The sequence below is a fragment of the Staurois parvus genome, unplaced genomic scaffold (genome assembly GCF_062004578.1).
Source record: "Staurois parvus isolate SC_StPar_1 unplaced genomic scaffold, SC_StPar_1.0 ptg000048l, whole genome shotgun sequence".
Classification (NCBI taxonomy): domain Eukaryota; kingdom Metazoa; phylum Chordata; class Amphibia; order Anura; family Ranidae; genus Staurois; species Staurois parvus.
Genome location: NW_028317844.1, coordinates 4,986,646 through 5,005,220, shown reverse-complemented (window position 1 = coordinate 5,005,220; position 18,575 = coordinate 4,986,646). Strand labels below are relative to the sequence as shown.

General features: G+C 40.5%; 1 protein-coding gene across 1 annotated transcript in view; it reads left to right on the top strand.

Moving 5' to 3' along the window:
- Window positions 1-18,575, top strand: part of AFG1L (AFG1 like ATPase) — a 154,163-nt gene that overhangs the window by 79,341 nt on the left and 56,247 nt on the right. The window contains exon 7 of the mRNA XM_089664829.1: window positions 6,967-7,025. Coding sequence (XP_089520955.1) covers window positions 6,967-7,025 — 59 coding nt within the window. The remainder of the gene's footprint in view (window positions 1-6,966; window positions 7,026-18,575) is intronic.

Below are 18,575 nucleotides of genomic sequence, written 5' to 3'. Positions count from 1 at the left end.
CAGGGATCTGACATCACACACACTGCAGATCTAGAGCCCAAAGTTCCATGATAGCTGAGTGGAGGGAAGGGAAACATTCCTTACAGTCTCAAAATAAAATACAGAGCTGAGGCTATGAGTCACCTGCTGTGTGCTGAAGGGGTGGGCTGTCTCCCTCCATTATGTTGTGTCAGATTAGAGTCTTTTCAGTGTTGAATGCAGATAGTAGAGGGATCAGAGAGGAATCACACTCAGTGCTTTGGATTCAGTCTAGTACACAGCTTTGTTTTTCACGTATTAGGTTTACAACCACTTTAATATAAGATTTTACCTTACTGATATTGCTGTTCTACAGTCCTTCATAGGATATGGATTCTTCTATCCCACCTGGAACCATATCTTATGTACGAGGAACATGCCATATACTGTCTTCTGGAATAAAGTTATTCAAATAGACCATAGGCTAATAGGTGACATTATTAACAATATTCCCCAAATTACATTCTTCTCCATTAACTCAGGTTCCTATAAATTTAGTCAGAGGTCCACTTCATTTGATTGGGATAGGAGAGACTCCCCTCTGTGCCCCAAATGTAACGTACTTGCATGGAGGTGATTTTATACATATGATCTGGCATTGCCCAAAACTTACGTGGTATTGGGTCGAGGTGTTGCACACCATTTCACTGGCTGCCCAAGTTCCCATCCCTAATAATCCGCTATTGTTCTTACTGAGTACATTGGATGCTGAAATGTACTAGCCTGGAGTCTATGTTATGGTCACTCGTCTCTTGTATCTGGCTAGAAAACTGATTACGAAGTATTGTATTCTCTCCTTTTACGAGAACAACTAGCCTACCGTCACCATTATGCCCTTCGTAAATGTAGCTTGGTTTGGCCCCACCACAATTAATAATGGATAGGCTGCTAAGGATGTGAGTCCTGATGGTCCTTCTTTAAGATGCTCTCATCTATTGAATTGTATGACTCTCTGATTTCACATGCATTTATATTATGGGACCTGTATTACTTGTTAACTCAAAGTGGAGTTCCAGTCAGTTTTGTGTTTATTAAAAGTCAGCAGCTACAAAAACTGTAGCTGCTGACTTTTAATAAACACATACCTGTCCCAGGGTCCAACGATGTGCTAACCTGTGCTGTCCCTTCTCTCCCCGGCGCTGGCATCTCAACTGTGAGCAGCGGGCTATGACAGCTTGCAGCTTCACAGCTGGGTGCCCACTGTGCATGCGCAAGTCACGCTGTGCTTCCTGATAGGTCCAGCAGTCTTCTGGCCCCTAGAAGTGTCCCAGAAGACTGTGGTAGGAAGGAGAGGGGCTGAACTTCCGGCTCACTTCGTGGAGACAAACTGAGTCAGAAGTGGGAGCGGGTACCTGTCAAAACCAGGTACCTGTCAAAACCAGGTATCCACTCCCCCCTCCCCCCAAAAAAGTGCCAAATATGGCAGTGGAGTGGAGGAGGAGACAAACAAGCAGAGCTTCCACTTTTAGAGCAGAGATGCTATCTGCTCTAAATTTGTAGATTTTTGCTTTTTTTTGGGGTACTTTTGATCTGCTATGATGCTTGTTTTTCCCTGATTTAGGCACTTACAACTGTACAAGGCTAGGTGAACTGTACTGTGTGCACATTGCACTATTTCTTGAGTTGTCCCTTGATATTACTTAAAGAGTTTGGATTAAAAAATAAGGTCCACTTCACCACTCTGATTTTTGTTACACCAGTATATGTCAACATTGGTGCAGAGTGGGCAACCCCAAGCTTTCGAAGTGGGCATGTGACCTGGAAAAGATTATCTTCGGGGACAGAGACACTATTGAAACTTTTATGATCATGTAGTCTGCTTGAGTTAATTTTAGACAAGCGCTTCCTAACCTGGGTGCCGCAGCAAAGGAAGTGTCCTCAGGGATGCTGTAGCACAAAGGTTAAACAAAACTCCCCAACTAAAGCAGGCAGTTAGATTAAACATTTTTCACTGCCTGCTTGTTTTTTTTTTACAACTGCGGTGTCAACTGGCATGAAACCTCTACCGTCTCTGTTGTGCGGGCCGCCCGCCTGTGTCCTGGTGCTTTCTGGGACCCTTGGAGGCTGCATATGAGCTCATTGAAGGCAATGATAATATCTCTAATTTTGGGAATGATTTACACTTTTTTACCACTTTTTGTTTGTACTTTGTATTTGAATTGTGTATGTGTAATATTTTCTGTTGTATAACTGTATTAGTTATTACTGATCTGTGAACTCTGTGTTTGCAACTACTGAACTCATGGTTCAGTGTTCATTATTTTGTAATGCAAAGTTTAGTAGTTTGTAAGGCAGACTTCTTTCTGCTGATCAAACTAATTCATTTATTTTTTTTGTTTCAGGTACTTATATAGCGTTGTCAATTTACGCAGCGCTTTACACATATATATATTAAACATTCACATCAGTCCCTAACCCTCAAGGGGTGTACAATCTAAGGTCCCTAACTCACATTCATACATACACATATTAGGGCCAATTTAGACAGGATCCAATTAACCTACCAGCATGTCTTTCGAGTGTGGGAGGAAACTGGAGCACCCGGAGGAAACCGGAGCACCCGGAGGAAACCCACGCAAGCACAGGGAGAACATTCAAACTCCAGGCAGGAGGAGCCATGGTCGGGAATCGAACCCATGACCCATTTACTGCAAGGCAGACGTGCTAACCACTAAGCCACTGTGCCGCCCCAATGAACTCTGCCTTACAAACTGAACTCTGAAATTTGCGTTCCCAACTACTGAACTCAACACTTTGCATTGCCAACTACTGAACTCTGCCTTACAAACTACTGACTTCTGCCTTACAGGCTACTAGGCTTTGAACGCAGAGTTCATTAGTTTGTAAAGCAGATATCACAGCTCAGTAGTTTGCATTACTAACTACTAAGCTTTGCCTTACAAACTACTGAACTCTGCTTTGCAAACTACTGAACTCTGAAATCTGCGTCACCAACTACTGAACAGTAACATTTAAATTTTTACTTTTTTTTGACTGGTGTGCCCTGGGATTCTGCCAAATTTTAAATGGCTCCTTGGCTGAAAAAAGTTTGAAAAACACAGTTTTACACACTAATGACTGTACCAGAAACTGAAATATTTTATGTAGAGGGAAGTAAAAATAAAAAACTAAAATAATATGGTTGCATAAGTGTGCACACCCTTAAACTAATACTTTGTTGAAGCACCTTTTGATTTTATTGCAGCACTCAGTCTTTTTGGGTATGATTCTATTGGCATGGCACAGCTTGACTTGGCAATATTTGGCCACTCTTCCTTTGTAAAAACACAAAAAACCTGTCAGATTGTGACAGCATCTCCTGAGCACAGCCCTCTTCAGATCACCCCACAGATTTTTGATCGGATTCAGGTCTGGGCTCTGGCTGGGCCATTCCAAAACTTTAATCTTCTTCTGGTGAAGCCATTCCTTTGTTGATTTGGATGTATGCTTTGGGTCGTTGTCATGCTGAAGGATGAAGTTCCTCTTCATGTTCAGTTTTTTAGCAGAAGCCTGAAGGTTTTGTGCCAATATTGACTGGTATATGGAACTGTTCATAATTCCCTCCACCTTGACTAGGGCCACAGTTCCAGCTGAAGAAAAACAATCCCAAAGCATGATGTTGCCACCACCATGCTTCACTGTGGGTATGGTGTTCTTTTGGTGATGTGCAGTGTCATTTTTGCGCCAAACATCTTTTGGATTTTTGGCCAAAAATTTCCACCTTGGTTTCTTCAGACCATAACACATTTTCCCACATGCTTTTGGGAGACTTCAGATGTGTTTTTGCAAAATTTAGCCAGGCTTGGTTGTTTTTTCTTTGTAAGAAAAGGCTTCCTTCTTTCCACTCTACCCCATAGTCCAAACACAAGAAGAATACGGGAGATTGTTGTCACATGTACCAAACAGCCAGTACTTGCCAGATATTCCTGCAGCTCCTTTAATGTTGGTGTAGGCCTCTTGGCAGTCTCCCAGACCAGTTTTCATCTCGTCTTTTCATCAATTTTTGAGGGATGTCCAGTTCTTGGTAATGTCACTGTTGTGCCATATTTTCTCCACTTGATGATGACTGTCTTCACTGTGTTTCCATCTAATGCCTTGGAAATTCTTTTGTACCCTTCTCCTGACTGATACCTTTTAACAATGAGATCCCTCTGATGCTTTGGAAGCTCTCTGCGGACCATGGCTTTTGCTGTAGGATGCGACTAAGAAAATGTTAGGAAAGACCTACTAGAACAGCTGAACTTTATTTGGGGTTAATCAGAGGCACTTTAAATGATGCAGGTGTATACTGACTTCTATTTAACATGATTTTGAATGTGATTGCTTAATTCTGAACACAGCTATAGCCCCAGTTATAAGAGGATGTGCACACTTATGCAACCACATTATTTTAGGTTTTTATTTTTACTCCCCCCCCCCCCCAAAGATTTCAGTTTGTTTTTCAATTGAAATTAAAATAAAAACTTGCGTGCTTCTGTGGATCAAAAAACTAGTGAACGTGAAAAACATATGCTATAACATATATACCTCTCTTATATCAGGCAAAAACAATCAAATAGTGTAAACAATGCAATGCTACAAATCATGAAATGTGCAAAGAAAAAGTGATCATTGAAAAAATAAAAATAAACCATATAATAATAAATGATATAAAAGTACAAACAATTATCTTCTATATATGGTGTTCCCTTCCTCCTGTGATCACCAAGCGCTCCAACCGCAAAAGTGCACATGATATGAAGCTTTTTTCATTTATGACATAAATTGGTGATGAGAGATGTTTTCTGAGCAATATGTTAACAGCTATTATCCATCAAGTTGATTTTCAGTGTCCACTGTGGGACCAAAAGAGCAGTTACGGCAAGCATAATGTATATGTGAGGTCACACTGCTGGAGGTGAGCAGATATCTGGTGGAGGAATTGTGCACTTTTGCGGTTTGAGCACTTTGTGATCACAGGAGGAAGGGAACACCATATCTAGATGATAATTGTTTGGGCTTTTATATAATTTATTATTATATGGTTTATTTTATTTTTCAAAGATCACATGCACATTTCATGATTTGTAGCGCTGCATTGTTTACACTATTTGATTGTTTTTCAATTGAGTTGTACAATTTATAGGTCACATTAAAGGTGGAAAAAGCTCTGAAATGATTTATCTTTGTCTCAATTTTTTAGATCACAGAAACCTGACATTTTAACAGGGGTGTGTAGACTTTTTATATACACTGAACTTATAGGGCTACTTATCTCAAACTACCAACAAGAATATATGAGAGCTCGTGGACACTATGGGGTTTATTTACTAAACCTGGTTGACTCAGAATCTTGGGCACCTGTGCATGGTAGCCAATCAGCTTCTAACCTCAGCATGTTCAGTTAAGCTTCAGCAATAAAACCTGGAAGCTGATTGGTTTTTATGCAGAAGTGGACAAGATTCTGAGTCAACCAGGTTTAGTAAATAAACCCCCATGGGACTGTGGCTACTTCCTTTCGACCCATCTTTTTTTTTTCCCTTCATCCCTTTCCTGTTATGACCTTCTAATTTTTCCCATCTCCGTACCTCTCCCCTTTTTCCCTTCTTCATCCCCTCATTTCTTGTTTTACCTCCCTAATTCCATGACCTACTTTACCATGTATCATGTTCTTATGAGATTATTTTACTTACTGATCTTTCCCTTCATGTGAGGATCAACAGTACATGATAGGTAGTTCAAGAATGCATGATACCTAGTTCCACATTTCCTTATATAAATGTGACTTTAAATCTTGGCAGTGGAGTAATAAGGAATCACACATAGATGGGTATAATATGGCTTTATTACACATGTATAAAGAGAGAGACAATATTGAAGACATGTTATTAGAAACATTAGTTGCTGTCTATTAACCACTTGCCCTTCAGAGGATTTACCCCCCTTCCTGACCAGGTAATTTTTTGATTTGCGGTACTGTGTTACTTTAACTGACAATTGCGCAATCATGCAACACTGCACCCAAATGAAATTTACGTCCTTTTTCCCCATGAATAGAGCTTTCTTTCTGTGGTATTTGATTGCCTGTATGGTTTTTACTTTTTGCGCTATAAAAAAAGGACTGACAATTTTGCGAAAAAAACAATATTTTTTACTTTATGCTATTAAACGTGTCCAGTAAAGAAAGAAAAAATAAATTTATTCATAAATTTAGGCCAAAATGTATTCTGCTACATGTCTTTGCTAAAAAAAAAATCCCAATACGTGTAAATTAATTGGATTATGTGAAAGTTATAGCGTTTACAAATGGGAGTATATATACTGGCCCTTTTTTTTTTAATTTTTACTAGTAATCGCGGCGATCAGCGGCTTATAGTGGGACTGGGGGACTGCAGCGGGCATTCTGACAGTGGAGGGAACTGACTTTGTGTCACTGACATCCCCAGTGACACCAATACAGTGATCAGTGCTAATAAAAAGCACTGACATTGTACTAATGGCACTGGGCATGAAGGGGTTAACATGTGGGGCGATCAGAGGGTTAACTGTGTGCTGTGTGCCATTTTACAATGTGTGCTGTGTTTGTGCTTCACTGTAAGCACACTGCTTTGAACAAAGCTGACTTTGTTTACTAACAGTTTTCTCCCCCGTCGGAAATCCTTGGCAATCACCGGCTGAGACCCGGTGATTGACAGCCGTGGCCAAGAATGGCAGCACAGGTAGGACACGCGTGTCCCCTACCTGGAAATGCAAAATCACATATATATGTGATTTTGCGCACAGCTGCCGCTCTGTAGCAGTATTTCTGCTATGGGGCGGAGCTGAATCGGTTAAACAAATGCATACTGATACCACTTATGAGACTTTTTGGATGTGGAACCTCTCACCAAGTGTCTGTGTATTTATTATTTTCTCGTGTTTTCTTGAAAAATTTATACTAATAAGATTATACATAACTATGTTTTTCAGATCTCTATAAAAATGGACTTCAGAGGACTAACTTTGTTCCATTCATTGCTGTTCTAAAGGTAAGTGATATATAATTTTGAATGTGTTTTGTTTTGGGGTTAATCATCAAATGTTGTCTTAAAAGCAAACAGACACGTTACTACCTTCTAGAGTTAGGTGCTTTTGCTTTCCAGATGAGTGAAGAAATGCCTGGTATGTAATGGGGATCACTACTGGTCACCAATGCATCCAGGGAGAGGCTCAAACGAAATCTGTGGTGACAGTATACACTTTCATTTTATAGCATCACCATTATAATAGTTATTTTTTACAGTCCAATTTAAGCCCACTTGAAAAATCTCCTTTCACGTTGTGAGTGTTGCCAGTCTACTGGATTCCCTGCATATTTTGCAGCTTCTCCTCTGCCGTTTACTTTCTTTTTCTAAGGACTACATATCCCATGGTACCTTGGGACACTGCAGTACCTATCAACCTATCATCTTAAAATATTTTGTATTGCTGTAAAAAAAAAAGTTGTGAAAATACTGGGTTATTTAGGTTTAAAAGTTTAGACATAATTTAGGCACTACTGTTTTTTCTTTATAAGCATTGAAAATATTGCTTTTGTATTCAATGAGTGCCTTTGAAGATAAAAATATGGTACATATCATTGCTTCCTTGACCCAGCTTTTAAATTTGCAGGTTCCAGGATTTTTTATTTGATCCTGGCTTTTCGATATCTGGTGAGTCACTAACCAGGAAATGTATGCAGTATAAGAGTTCCGCCTCTTTTTGACTTCACTCCTTATATTCTTGTTTCTAGTTAGTAAGTCAGTATGTAGTTAAGTTAGGGATAGGTTGACAGGCCCATTGCCAACATCTTAACACCTTATAACCGAAAGAGCAGTGGCAGCTCCCATATTTCCATCCTCACTTGTTCCCTTTAATAGATTTATGAAAGTATATAGATTTTTTTACAAAGACCTGTAATCATTAAAGTGTTACTAAACCCGCAACAGTAAAATCAGCCTGCATATGCAGTAAAGCATGCTTGTTAAGCTCACTGTGGAACTTAAGGGGTTAATCCTCTGCATTGTGCAAAAAGGCTGTTTGATCCTTTCTTTTTTTTTCCTCCGCTTTTTCAAGCGACCACCTCTTATCTCCTAATACGACAGACTGAACCATAGGCATTTGCACTTGCTCAGTTTGGTGTATATTGCTAAAGAGGTTTTTTTTTTCTCGGGAGAGTGCATGTGATCAGCACAGGGCCAATCAGCACTGGTCAGACAGAGGTCAGGGGTTTTGCATCCTCCTAGAGCAGAAGGAAAACTCCTCCTACAAGCTTTAGCTTGTGCTAGGCTGGGAAGAGATCAAAGTCACAAGACTGCTTTAACTGCTGATGAGAAAAGGTATTTAGCAGTTTATACTTATTAAAATAATTGCACTTTCATGTTCTGTGTACTGTGGGAGACCAGATATAGTGGATTAAGGGTCCTGGGTTTAGTAACACTTTAACCACTTCAGTACCAGACCCTTTTACCCCCTTCCTGCCCTGGCCAATTTTCAGATTTCAGTGCTGTCACACTTTCAATGACAATTACACCATTAATCATGTAAATTTGTCCGCAAATAAACTATTTTATCAGACGGATAGAGCATTTTTTTAGTGGTATTTAATCACCACTGGGTGTTTTATTTTTTTTTTTATATATATATATATAAATGAAAAATATCAAAAATTTTGGGGAAAAAAACACGTTTTTCTTAGTTTCTGTTATAAAATTTTGCAAATAAATAATTTTTCTTTATAAATTTAGGCCATGTACTTTGCTACATTTCTTTGATAATTATAACCCAACTTAGTGTATATTATTTACCCTGTGTGAGTTATAAAATCTACAAGCTATATTGTGTGTGTGTGTATATATATATATATATATATATTTGAAAATTGATCAATCATGATGTACTGGCTATCTCATTTTTGAGGCCCTGAAATACGCCCAAAATAACCCCTTTTTGGAAATTAATTTAGTAAGAGGTATGGTGAGTTGTTTTTAGATTATATTTTCACCACAGTTTTTTTTTAAATTAATTAAATAAAATGTTATCTTTGTCACAAGAGCAGAGCAGTGTAGTGTCATCATATGAATGCTGTGGTGGTGATTAGGGACACTGACTTGTGACTCTATGAACATAAAAAATACTGTGACCAGAGCAATACAGTGTCATCATAGTGACACTGTACTGCTCTGAAAAGGTGATCAGGGTTTTTTTCTTACACTATGATTGCTTATTACAGTGATGATCACTGGTTTAAGCAATCATTTTTATAAATGGCATCCATTTATGTGTCATTGTGTACGATTGTGATAGCTGTGATTGCCCACAGCTATCACATGGTACAGGACCGCTGTGATTAACCTTTGTACCATGTAATCATTGTACACATACAATCACTGGCCACTTTATTAGGTACACCTTGCTAGTACCGGGTTGAACCCCCTTTTGCCTTCAGAACCGCATTAATTCTTTGTGGCATAGATTCAACAAGGTGTTGGAAACATTTCTCAGAGCTTTTGGTCCATATTGACATGAGTTACTGTTGCCTTTCTATCATCTCGAACCAGTCTGCCCATTCTCCTCTGACATCAACAAAGCAAGTTCGTCCACACAACTGCCACTCACTGGATATTTTTTCGGACCATTCTCTGTAAACCCAGAGATGGTTGTGCGTGAAAATCCCAGTAGATCAGCAGTTTTTTAAATACTCAGATCAGCCCGTCTGGCACCAACAACCATGCCACGGTCAAAGTCACTTAAATCCCCTTTCTTCCCAGTTCTGATACTCAGTTTGAACTTCATCAAGTAGTCTTCACCACGTCTAGATGCCTAAATGCATTGAGTTGCTATCATCAGATTGGCTGATTAGCAATTTGTGTTACCAAGCAGTTGAACATTTCTACCTAGTAAAGTGGTCAGTGAGTGTAGATCACAATAGTACACAATGAAGAGAGGAGGGGCCGGAACATGGCGCTGTGAGCAGCATGAGCTCCAAGTGCCCGCCACTCACTAGAGCCTAGTTTCTGACCGCCCAGAGTTTACCGGAGGGAGGATCCGCTGGCCGCGATGTTCGGCGGTTGGATGATCCCGGCTGTGGCCGTGTGGAGCTGGGAGACACTGCAGGAGCTAGGCCTCTGGTGAGGCAGGACAGCCGGCAGTCAGAGGCGGTTGTGAGGCCCACAGGAGTACCAGGATCTCGGTGAGCTGGGAGTACCAAGGTGACAATGACTTCCCATGTGACAGGGAAGTCTAAAAGATCTGGGAGAGCAGGAGGCTCTGCGGATGAAGAGGAGACAGGGCTCTGATGGGATCCCACCCTGTGCTGGGCCACTAACTTCAGGAGACCCAGAGACACCCCAGATCTTTGCCAAGCCATAGAAGTACCCCGACATGTGTGCCTGGAAGTTTGACTTGGAAGCCACGACAGGAACCGAAGTGCAAACAGGGACTGAAGGGTCAGTTTGGAGGGTGATGGTGAGTTGCCGTGAAATTGATTAGGGGCGCGTAAAAATCACTGAAGGAAAAATATGGACTTTTCTTGCGGATGATAAATTTGTATTTTAACAGAGAAACTAGCACTGGGACGCTTAGGCGACCATTTATATGACAACTATCGGACGCCTGTGATCATAGAAAAGTAACAGGAGTACCGAATAGGAATGAAGAGTAATCAGCTAAAGGAGGGAGCTCAAAAACCCACCAATCGATTGCAAATGCCAGTACAATAAAAAAATATATGTCCCCTTAGGAGTAAAGCCTGGAGAAGCGAACCCGGGAAAAACAATAAGACAAAGTTAGAAAATTCGACGGAGATCAATCCAGATTGTCATCTGGGTCCCGGGAAGGGAACCAGACCAATGAATCAATAAGTCTGGACAGTGTAATAGAACAAAGTGTCACTGAACAACAAGGAGCTATGTCACAAATACCTACAAAAACTGAGATGGCGGAAATGTTCACAAACCTGGAGATGTTTATGAAAAATGAGATGGGGACACTACGCAATGATTTGGGTTGGATATTAACGCGAGTGGAAGAAATAGAGGGGAGAATGGAGACACACTCTCAATTAATCAATAAATTAGAAACACAGGTGGAGGAGATGCGCAGAGAACAGAGCGAGCTCTCATTTAAATTGGAAGACCAAGAGAAACGCGATAGAAGAAATAATCTAAGGATCCGGGGTCTACCAGAAGAACAGGAAGAGGATCTATGGGAGAAAATAAAGAGTGTGTGTAATCCAATATTGGGAAGATCAGCGACAGAAAATTTGAAATTTGAGAGAGTACATAGGTTCAGACGACCACAAGGAGAGTTGGTAGAAAGCCCCGGAGATGTGATAGTTTGATTCCATCACTATGAATACAGAGAAAGGATATGGAAATGTTTGCGTGATACTACCAAAATATTTTTGCTGGCATTGCTCCAGAGACACTGGCTAGAAGAAGATTGCTGAAACCGCTGCTGGAACATATGAGAGAGAAAAAAGTGTGATATAATTGGGGCTTTCCAGCATGCTTGATCGGATGGAAAGACAGAAAATTGGCTGAGGTTCCCAGAAGATCTTAGTGATTTTTGCAAGAAAAAAGACAAAACCATATGGTGTCGCAAAGGTGAGCAATACAAAGAATAATGCATGGTGCCCACAGTCAAACATGGTGGTGGCAGTTTCCTTCTGTGGGGCTGCATGAGTGCTGCTGGTATCGGAAAGCTACATTTCATTGATGGTATCATGAATTCATAGATGGTATTGCTCTATATTGAAAGAGAAGATGCTACCATCACTCTGTGCCCTTGGTCATCGTGCACTTTTCCAACATGACAATGATCCAAAACACACATCTGAGGTCACTGTTGCATTCCTGAAGAAGAACAGGGTGAAAGTGATTCAGTGGCCAATTATGTCTCCTGATCTGAACCCAATCGAACACCTCTGGGGGATTCTGAAGAGACAGGTTGAGTATCACTCTCCATTCAGCATCCAGGCTTTAAAAGAGGTTGTTCTTGAATAATGGAAAAAGATAGATGTTGCAATATGTCGCCCACTTGTTCATTCCATGCCTAGAAGACTTGGTGCTGTCCTTACAAATCATGGAGGTCAAACAAAATACTAGATGTAGTAGTTTTTGCTGTGGGGTGTATTCATTTTTGCATCAACTAATTTGAGTAACACTGAAGATTTTCTAACCTAAGTTGTATTATTAACCTTACTTACATGTAATGAGCTAAACAAATGTTCTATAAAATTAGGTTTTGGCAAAATTTTGGAAATTGTTTTTGTGTTCATTGAGATATTGATTTTCTTTTCAAAGGGGGTGTACTCATTTATGCTGAGCACTGTATATAATGTACTAGCTAAGGGTGTCATGGTGGAGGGTGTGGGTGGGGGAATACAGGACTATATACTGCTATTGCTGGATGTGGCTTTGTGTAGTTACCTTAAGAAAGGTGGGCTTCCCCACACTGCAACGTTGGATCTAAAAGATTATGTAAACCCAGCATTTCGTATTCCTGATACAGTCAAGTCCATAAATATTGGGACATCGACACAATTCTAACATTTTTGGCTCTATACACCAACACAATGGAATTGAAATGAAATGAACAAGATGTGCTTTAACTGCAGACTGTAAGCTTTAATTTGAGGGTATTTACATCCAAATCAGGTGAACGGTGTAGGAAATACAACAGTTTGCATATGTGCCTCCCACTTGTTAAGGAACCAAAAGTAATGGGACAGAATAATAATCATAAATCAAACTTTCACTTTTTAATACTTGGTTGCAAATCCTTTCCAGTCAATTACAGCCAAGGCATAGACATCACCAGACGCTGGGTTTCATCCCTGGTGATGCTCTGACAGGCCTCTACTGCAACTGTCTTCAGTTCCTGCTTGTTCTTGGGGCATTTTCCCTTTAGTTTTGTCTTCAGCAAGTGAAATGCATGCTCAGTCGGATTCAGGTCAGGTGATTGACTTGGCCATTGCATAACATTCCACTTCTTTCCCTTAAAAAACTCTTTGGTTGCTTTTGCAGTATGCTTTGGGTCATTGTCCATCTGCACTGTGAAGCGGCGTCCAATGAGTTCTAGAGCATTTGGCTGAATATGAGCAGATAATATTGCCCGAAACACTTCAGAATTCATCCTGCTGCTTTTGTCAGCAGTCACATCATCAATAAATACAAGAGAACCAGTTCCATTGGCAGCTACCAATGACACTACCACCACCATGCTTCACTGATGAGGTGGTATGCTTAGGATCATAAGCAGTTCCTTTCCTTCTCCATACTCTTCTCTTCCCATCACTCTGGTACAAGTTGATCTTGGTCTCATCTGTCCATAGTATGTTGTTCCAGAACTGTTAAGGCTTTTTTAGATGTCGTTTGGCAAACTCTAATCTGGCCTTCCTGTTTTTGAGGCTCACCAATGGTTTACATCTTGTGGTGAACCCTCTGTATTCACTGTGGTGAAGTCCTCTCTTGATTGTTGACTTTGACACACATACACCTACCTTCTGGAGAGTGTTCTTGATCTGGCCAACTGTTGTGAAGGGTGTTTTCTTCACCAGGGAAAGAATTCTTCGGTCATTCACCACAGTTGTTTTCCGTGGTCTTCTGGGTCTTTTGCTGTTGCTGAGCTCACCAGTGCGTTCCTTCTTTTTAAGAATGTTCCAAACAGTTGTTTTGGCCACGCCTAATGTTTTTGCTATCTCTCTGATGGGTTTGTTTTGTTTTTTCAGCCTAATGATGGCTTGCTTCACTGATAGTGACAGCTCTTTGGATCTCATCTTGAGAGTTGACAGCAACAGATTCCAAATTCAAATAGCACACTTGAAATGAACTCTGGACCTTTTATCTGCTCATTGTAATTGGGATAATGAGGGAATAACACACACCTGGCCATGGAACAGCTGAGAAGCCAATAGTCCCCTTTCCTTTTGGTTCCTTAACAAGTGGGAGGCACATATGCAAACTGTTGTAATTCCTACACCGTTCACTGGATTTGGATGTAAATACCCTCAAATTAAAGCTGACAGTCTGCAGTTAAAGCACATCTTGTTCGTTTCATTTCAAATCCATTGTGGTGGTGTATAGAGCCAAAAATGTTAGAATTGTGTCCATGTCTCAATATTTATGGACCTGACTGTATGTGCCTGCTGTGCCTTGTACTTTTATGAAAAAGTGTCTTCTTCTCTTTGTAATTCTTCCTTTGTGTGAAATCTCTGGTGTTCCTGCCAGTCACTCTGCTGACCACACTAGGCAGGAGAGCACAATGTGGTCAGTGTTCTGACTGTGCTGGAACTCATCCTGCATTCCTCCAATGATCATATTTCTGCTGACTGCCCCCCCCCCCCCCCCCACACACACACACACACCTACAACCATTCACTGAGAAGACTTATGCAGCTAAAAGCAGAAGGTATGTGATCACTTTTAAAAAGAGGGGGAGGAGTGTTTATAATGTTTTATACATGTAAACACAAATGTTTTGACTTTCTATTTTAACCTCTTCCCAACTGCCATATAACAGAAATACTGCTACAGGGTGACACGGATGCTCAAAATCACATATATATACAGTCAGGTCCATAAATATTGGGAAATAATTCTTCGGTCATTCAAATAGCACACTTGAAATGAACTCTGAACCTTTTATCTGCTCATTGTAATTGGAATAATGAGGGAATAACACACACCTGGCCATGGAACAGCTGAGAAGCCAAAAGTCCCATTACTTTTGGTCCCTTAACAAGTGGGAGGCACATATGCAAACTGTTGTAATTCCTACACCGTTCACCTGATTTGGATGTAAATACCCTCAAATTAAAGCTGACAGTCTGCAGTTAAAGCACATCTTGTTCATTTCAAATCCATTGTGGTGGTGTATAGAGCCAAAAATGTTAGAATTGTGTCGATGTCCCAATATTTATGGACCTGACTGTACGTGATTTTGCATTTCTGGGTAGGGGGCGCGGGGCGCGCACACGAGTGATTACTGTCCTGTCCCGGCTGGTGATTGCTGTCCGGCGCCCGGTAATTACCGAGGATCTCTGACGAGATAACTGTTTTGTTTACTAACAGTTCTCTCTGTTAGCTCAGGCACACTGCTTTGGATAGCTGTGCACAGTGAAGCACACAGACACGCCCCCTAGTAAAACTCTCTCAGCACACAGTTAACCCTTTTATCACCCCTCATGTTAACCTCTTCCTGCTCAGTGCTATTAGTATAGTTTTGTTTTTTTTAGCACTGATCACTGTATTGGTGTCACTGGGAATGCCAGTGACACCAAGTCAGTTCCCCCCAGTGTCAGAGTGTCCGCCACCATTACTAGTAAAAAAAAAAATTCCAGTATATACAGATAAAACTCAAAAAATTAGAATATAGTGCAAAAGTTAATTTATTTCAGTAATGCAACTTAAAAGGTGAAACTAATATATGAGATAGACTCATTACATGCAAAGCAAGATAGTTCAAGCCGTGATTTGTCATAATTGTGATGATTATGGCTTACAGCTCATGAAAACCCCAAATCCACAAATCTCAGAAAATTAGAATATTACATGCAATCAATAAAACAAGGATTGTACATAGAACAATATCGGACCTCTGAAAAGTATAAGCATGCATATGTACTCAGTACTTGGTTTGGGCCCCTTTTGCAGCAATTACTGCCTCAATGCGGCGTGGCATGGAAGCTATCAGTCTGTGGCACTGTTGAGGTGTTATGGAAGACCAGGATGCTTCAATAGCGGCCTTCAGCTCTTATGCATTGTTTGGTCTCCTGTCTCTCATCTTTCTCTTGGCAATGCCCCATAGATTCTCTATGGGGTTCAGGTCAGGCAAGTTTGCTGGCCAATCAAGCACAGTAATCCCATAGTCATTGAACCAGGGTTTGGTGCTTTTGGCAGTGTGGGCAGGTGCCACGTCCTGCTGGAAAATGAAGTCAACATCCCCATAAAGCTCGTCGGTGGAAGGAAGCATGAAGTGCTCCAAAATCTCCTTGTAGACGGCTGCATTGACCCTGGACTTAATGAAGCACAGTGGACCAACACCAGCAGATGTCATGGCTCCCCAAATCAACACAGACTGTGGAAACTTCACACTGGACTTCAAGCATCTTGCAGTGTGTGCCTCTCCATTCTTCCTCCATACTCTGGGTCCTTGGTTTCCAAATGAGATGCAAAAGTTGCTCTCATCAGAAAAGAGGACTTTGGACCAGGTCTGTTTTTCTTTAGCCCAGGTAAGACGCTTCTGACGTTGTTTGTTGTTCAGGAGCGGCTTGACAAGAGGAATACGACATTTGAAGCCCATGTCCAGGATCCGTCTGTGTGTGGTGGCTGTAGATGCACTGACTCCAGCCTCAGTCCACTCCTTGTGAAAGTCCCCAACACTTTTGAATGTTTTTTTCCTGACAATCCTCTCCAGGCTGTGGTCATCCCTGCTGCTTGTGCACCTTTTTCTTCCACACTTTTCCCTTCCACATAACTTTCTATTAATGTACTTTGATACAGCACTTTGGGAACATCCAACATCTTTTGCAATTACCTTTTGAGGCTTTCCCTCCTTATGGAGGGTGTCAATGATGGTTTTCTGCACAACTGTCAGGTCAGCAGTCTTTCCCTTGATTTTGATTCCTACTGAACCAGACTGAGAGACCATTTAAAGGCTCAGGAACCCTTTGCAGGTGTTATGGCTTAATTAGCTGATTAGAGTGGGACACTTTGAGCCTAGAATATTGCACCTTTTCACAATATTCAAATTTTCTGAGATTGTGGATTTGGGGTTTTCATAAGCTGTAAGCCATAATCATTACAATTATGACAAATCAAGGCTTGAACTATCTTACTTTGCATGTAATGAGTCTATCTCATATATTAGTTTCACCTTTTAAGTTGCATTACTGAAATAAATGAACTTTTGCACGATATTCTAATTTTTCAATTTTTACCTGTATACCACCATTTGTAAACGCTAGAACGTTCACGTAAACCAATTAATTTACACATATTGGGATTTTTTTTTCGCAAAGACATGTAGAAGAATACATTTTGTCCTAAATTTATGACGAAATTTGATTTTTTTAAAAATTTTACTGGACATGTTTAATAGCAAAAAGTCAAAAATATTATTTTTTTCTCAAAATTTTTTTTATAACGCAAAAAATAAAAAAAGGCACAGGTGATGAAATACCACAAACTCATTTCGTGGGAAAAAAAGGCCATAAATTTCATTTGGGTGCAGCGTTGCATGACTGCGCAATTATCAGTTAAAGTAATGCAGCGCCGTAACGCAAAAAATGGCCTGATGTCAGTAGAAGAAAAAGTGCCTGATTTTTGCTGTCAATAGCAATGGTAGTGCCCTATGGTTGTTTTCAGCGGCAGAAATTGTACCCCATTGTTGATGTTAGTGGCGAGGGCCAGATGTAGGCAAGCAAAGGGCCACGTCCGAACCCGGGTTGCACTTTGGAGACCACTGATCTAAATAAACACTCTGAATGTTGTGCTATCCTATTGTGAAGTCCTGATGAAGTGCTCACTGTCTGTTCTATTTTGAATATGACTTTTGCATTGAGACTCACCCAGGCAATGCTTACTAAAGAATAGAAGTACTTACCCTTGTTGCTATGATGTGTATATACAGTATACTGTATATAATATATTTCATGGTAAATATCTTTGGTTGCACCCCTGTTAAAGATTTATAGTGGTTGTGCTGAAAAGTAGGTTTCATTTTCCAAAAGTCTGGGTAAAAAATATTTATTCTTAACATTTAATGGTCAGCAAATGTATTTTTAAGCAGGAGACAATGTTCTTGGCATTGGGACTGGTACACATATAACACATACAATAACATATATAATGTGCTTTTTTTGAGACTAGAAAAAATTCCAAATGTAACTAGTTTCAGTCCAACTTATAAATAAATGACGGCTGGGGGAGCTCTCTTGTTCTGGGTGGACATCATATGAAGTGGGTAAATGTACTAACCCTTGCTCCTGTTTGGTAAAGTTGGCAACATTTGCCCCGGGGGGGGGGGGGTTGTTTGCCTTCCTCTGGATAAAACTGCAAGAGTTTTGAGGTTGATCTTGATATGCATGATCCTTTTTCAGCCTAATTAACCTATGTAACTCTGAGACACGCTATTAATGCTGCATGTCTTAATGAATCAGTTGTACCATTGTTTTGGCACCTGTTTTAAAACACAGGTCATGACTGGGTATTTTCTCTTTCCTCTGTGCGCTTGTTGATGAAATTTGTTCTAAAATTAGCATATCATAAAGCATTAGTAGAACACTGCCTTCCAGTGAGATGAATAGTGAAATGCCTATTGAGATCAATGTTGTAACATCTTAGCAGCCATTCACACCAGGTGCAGGTGCGGTGGGACTGTGTTGGGCTGCTATTCCAGTGCAGTCCCACCACAAGACAAGACAAAATGCCTTGCCTCCTACTGTATGTGCCATGTTTACACCAGCAGGTCATACATTTTTCCAGTTCAGGGAAAAGCAAGGCAATTTAACATATCAAATAGATTCCAAGTGTTATAGCAATAATCTAATATCCTTG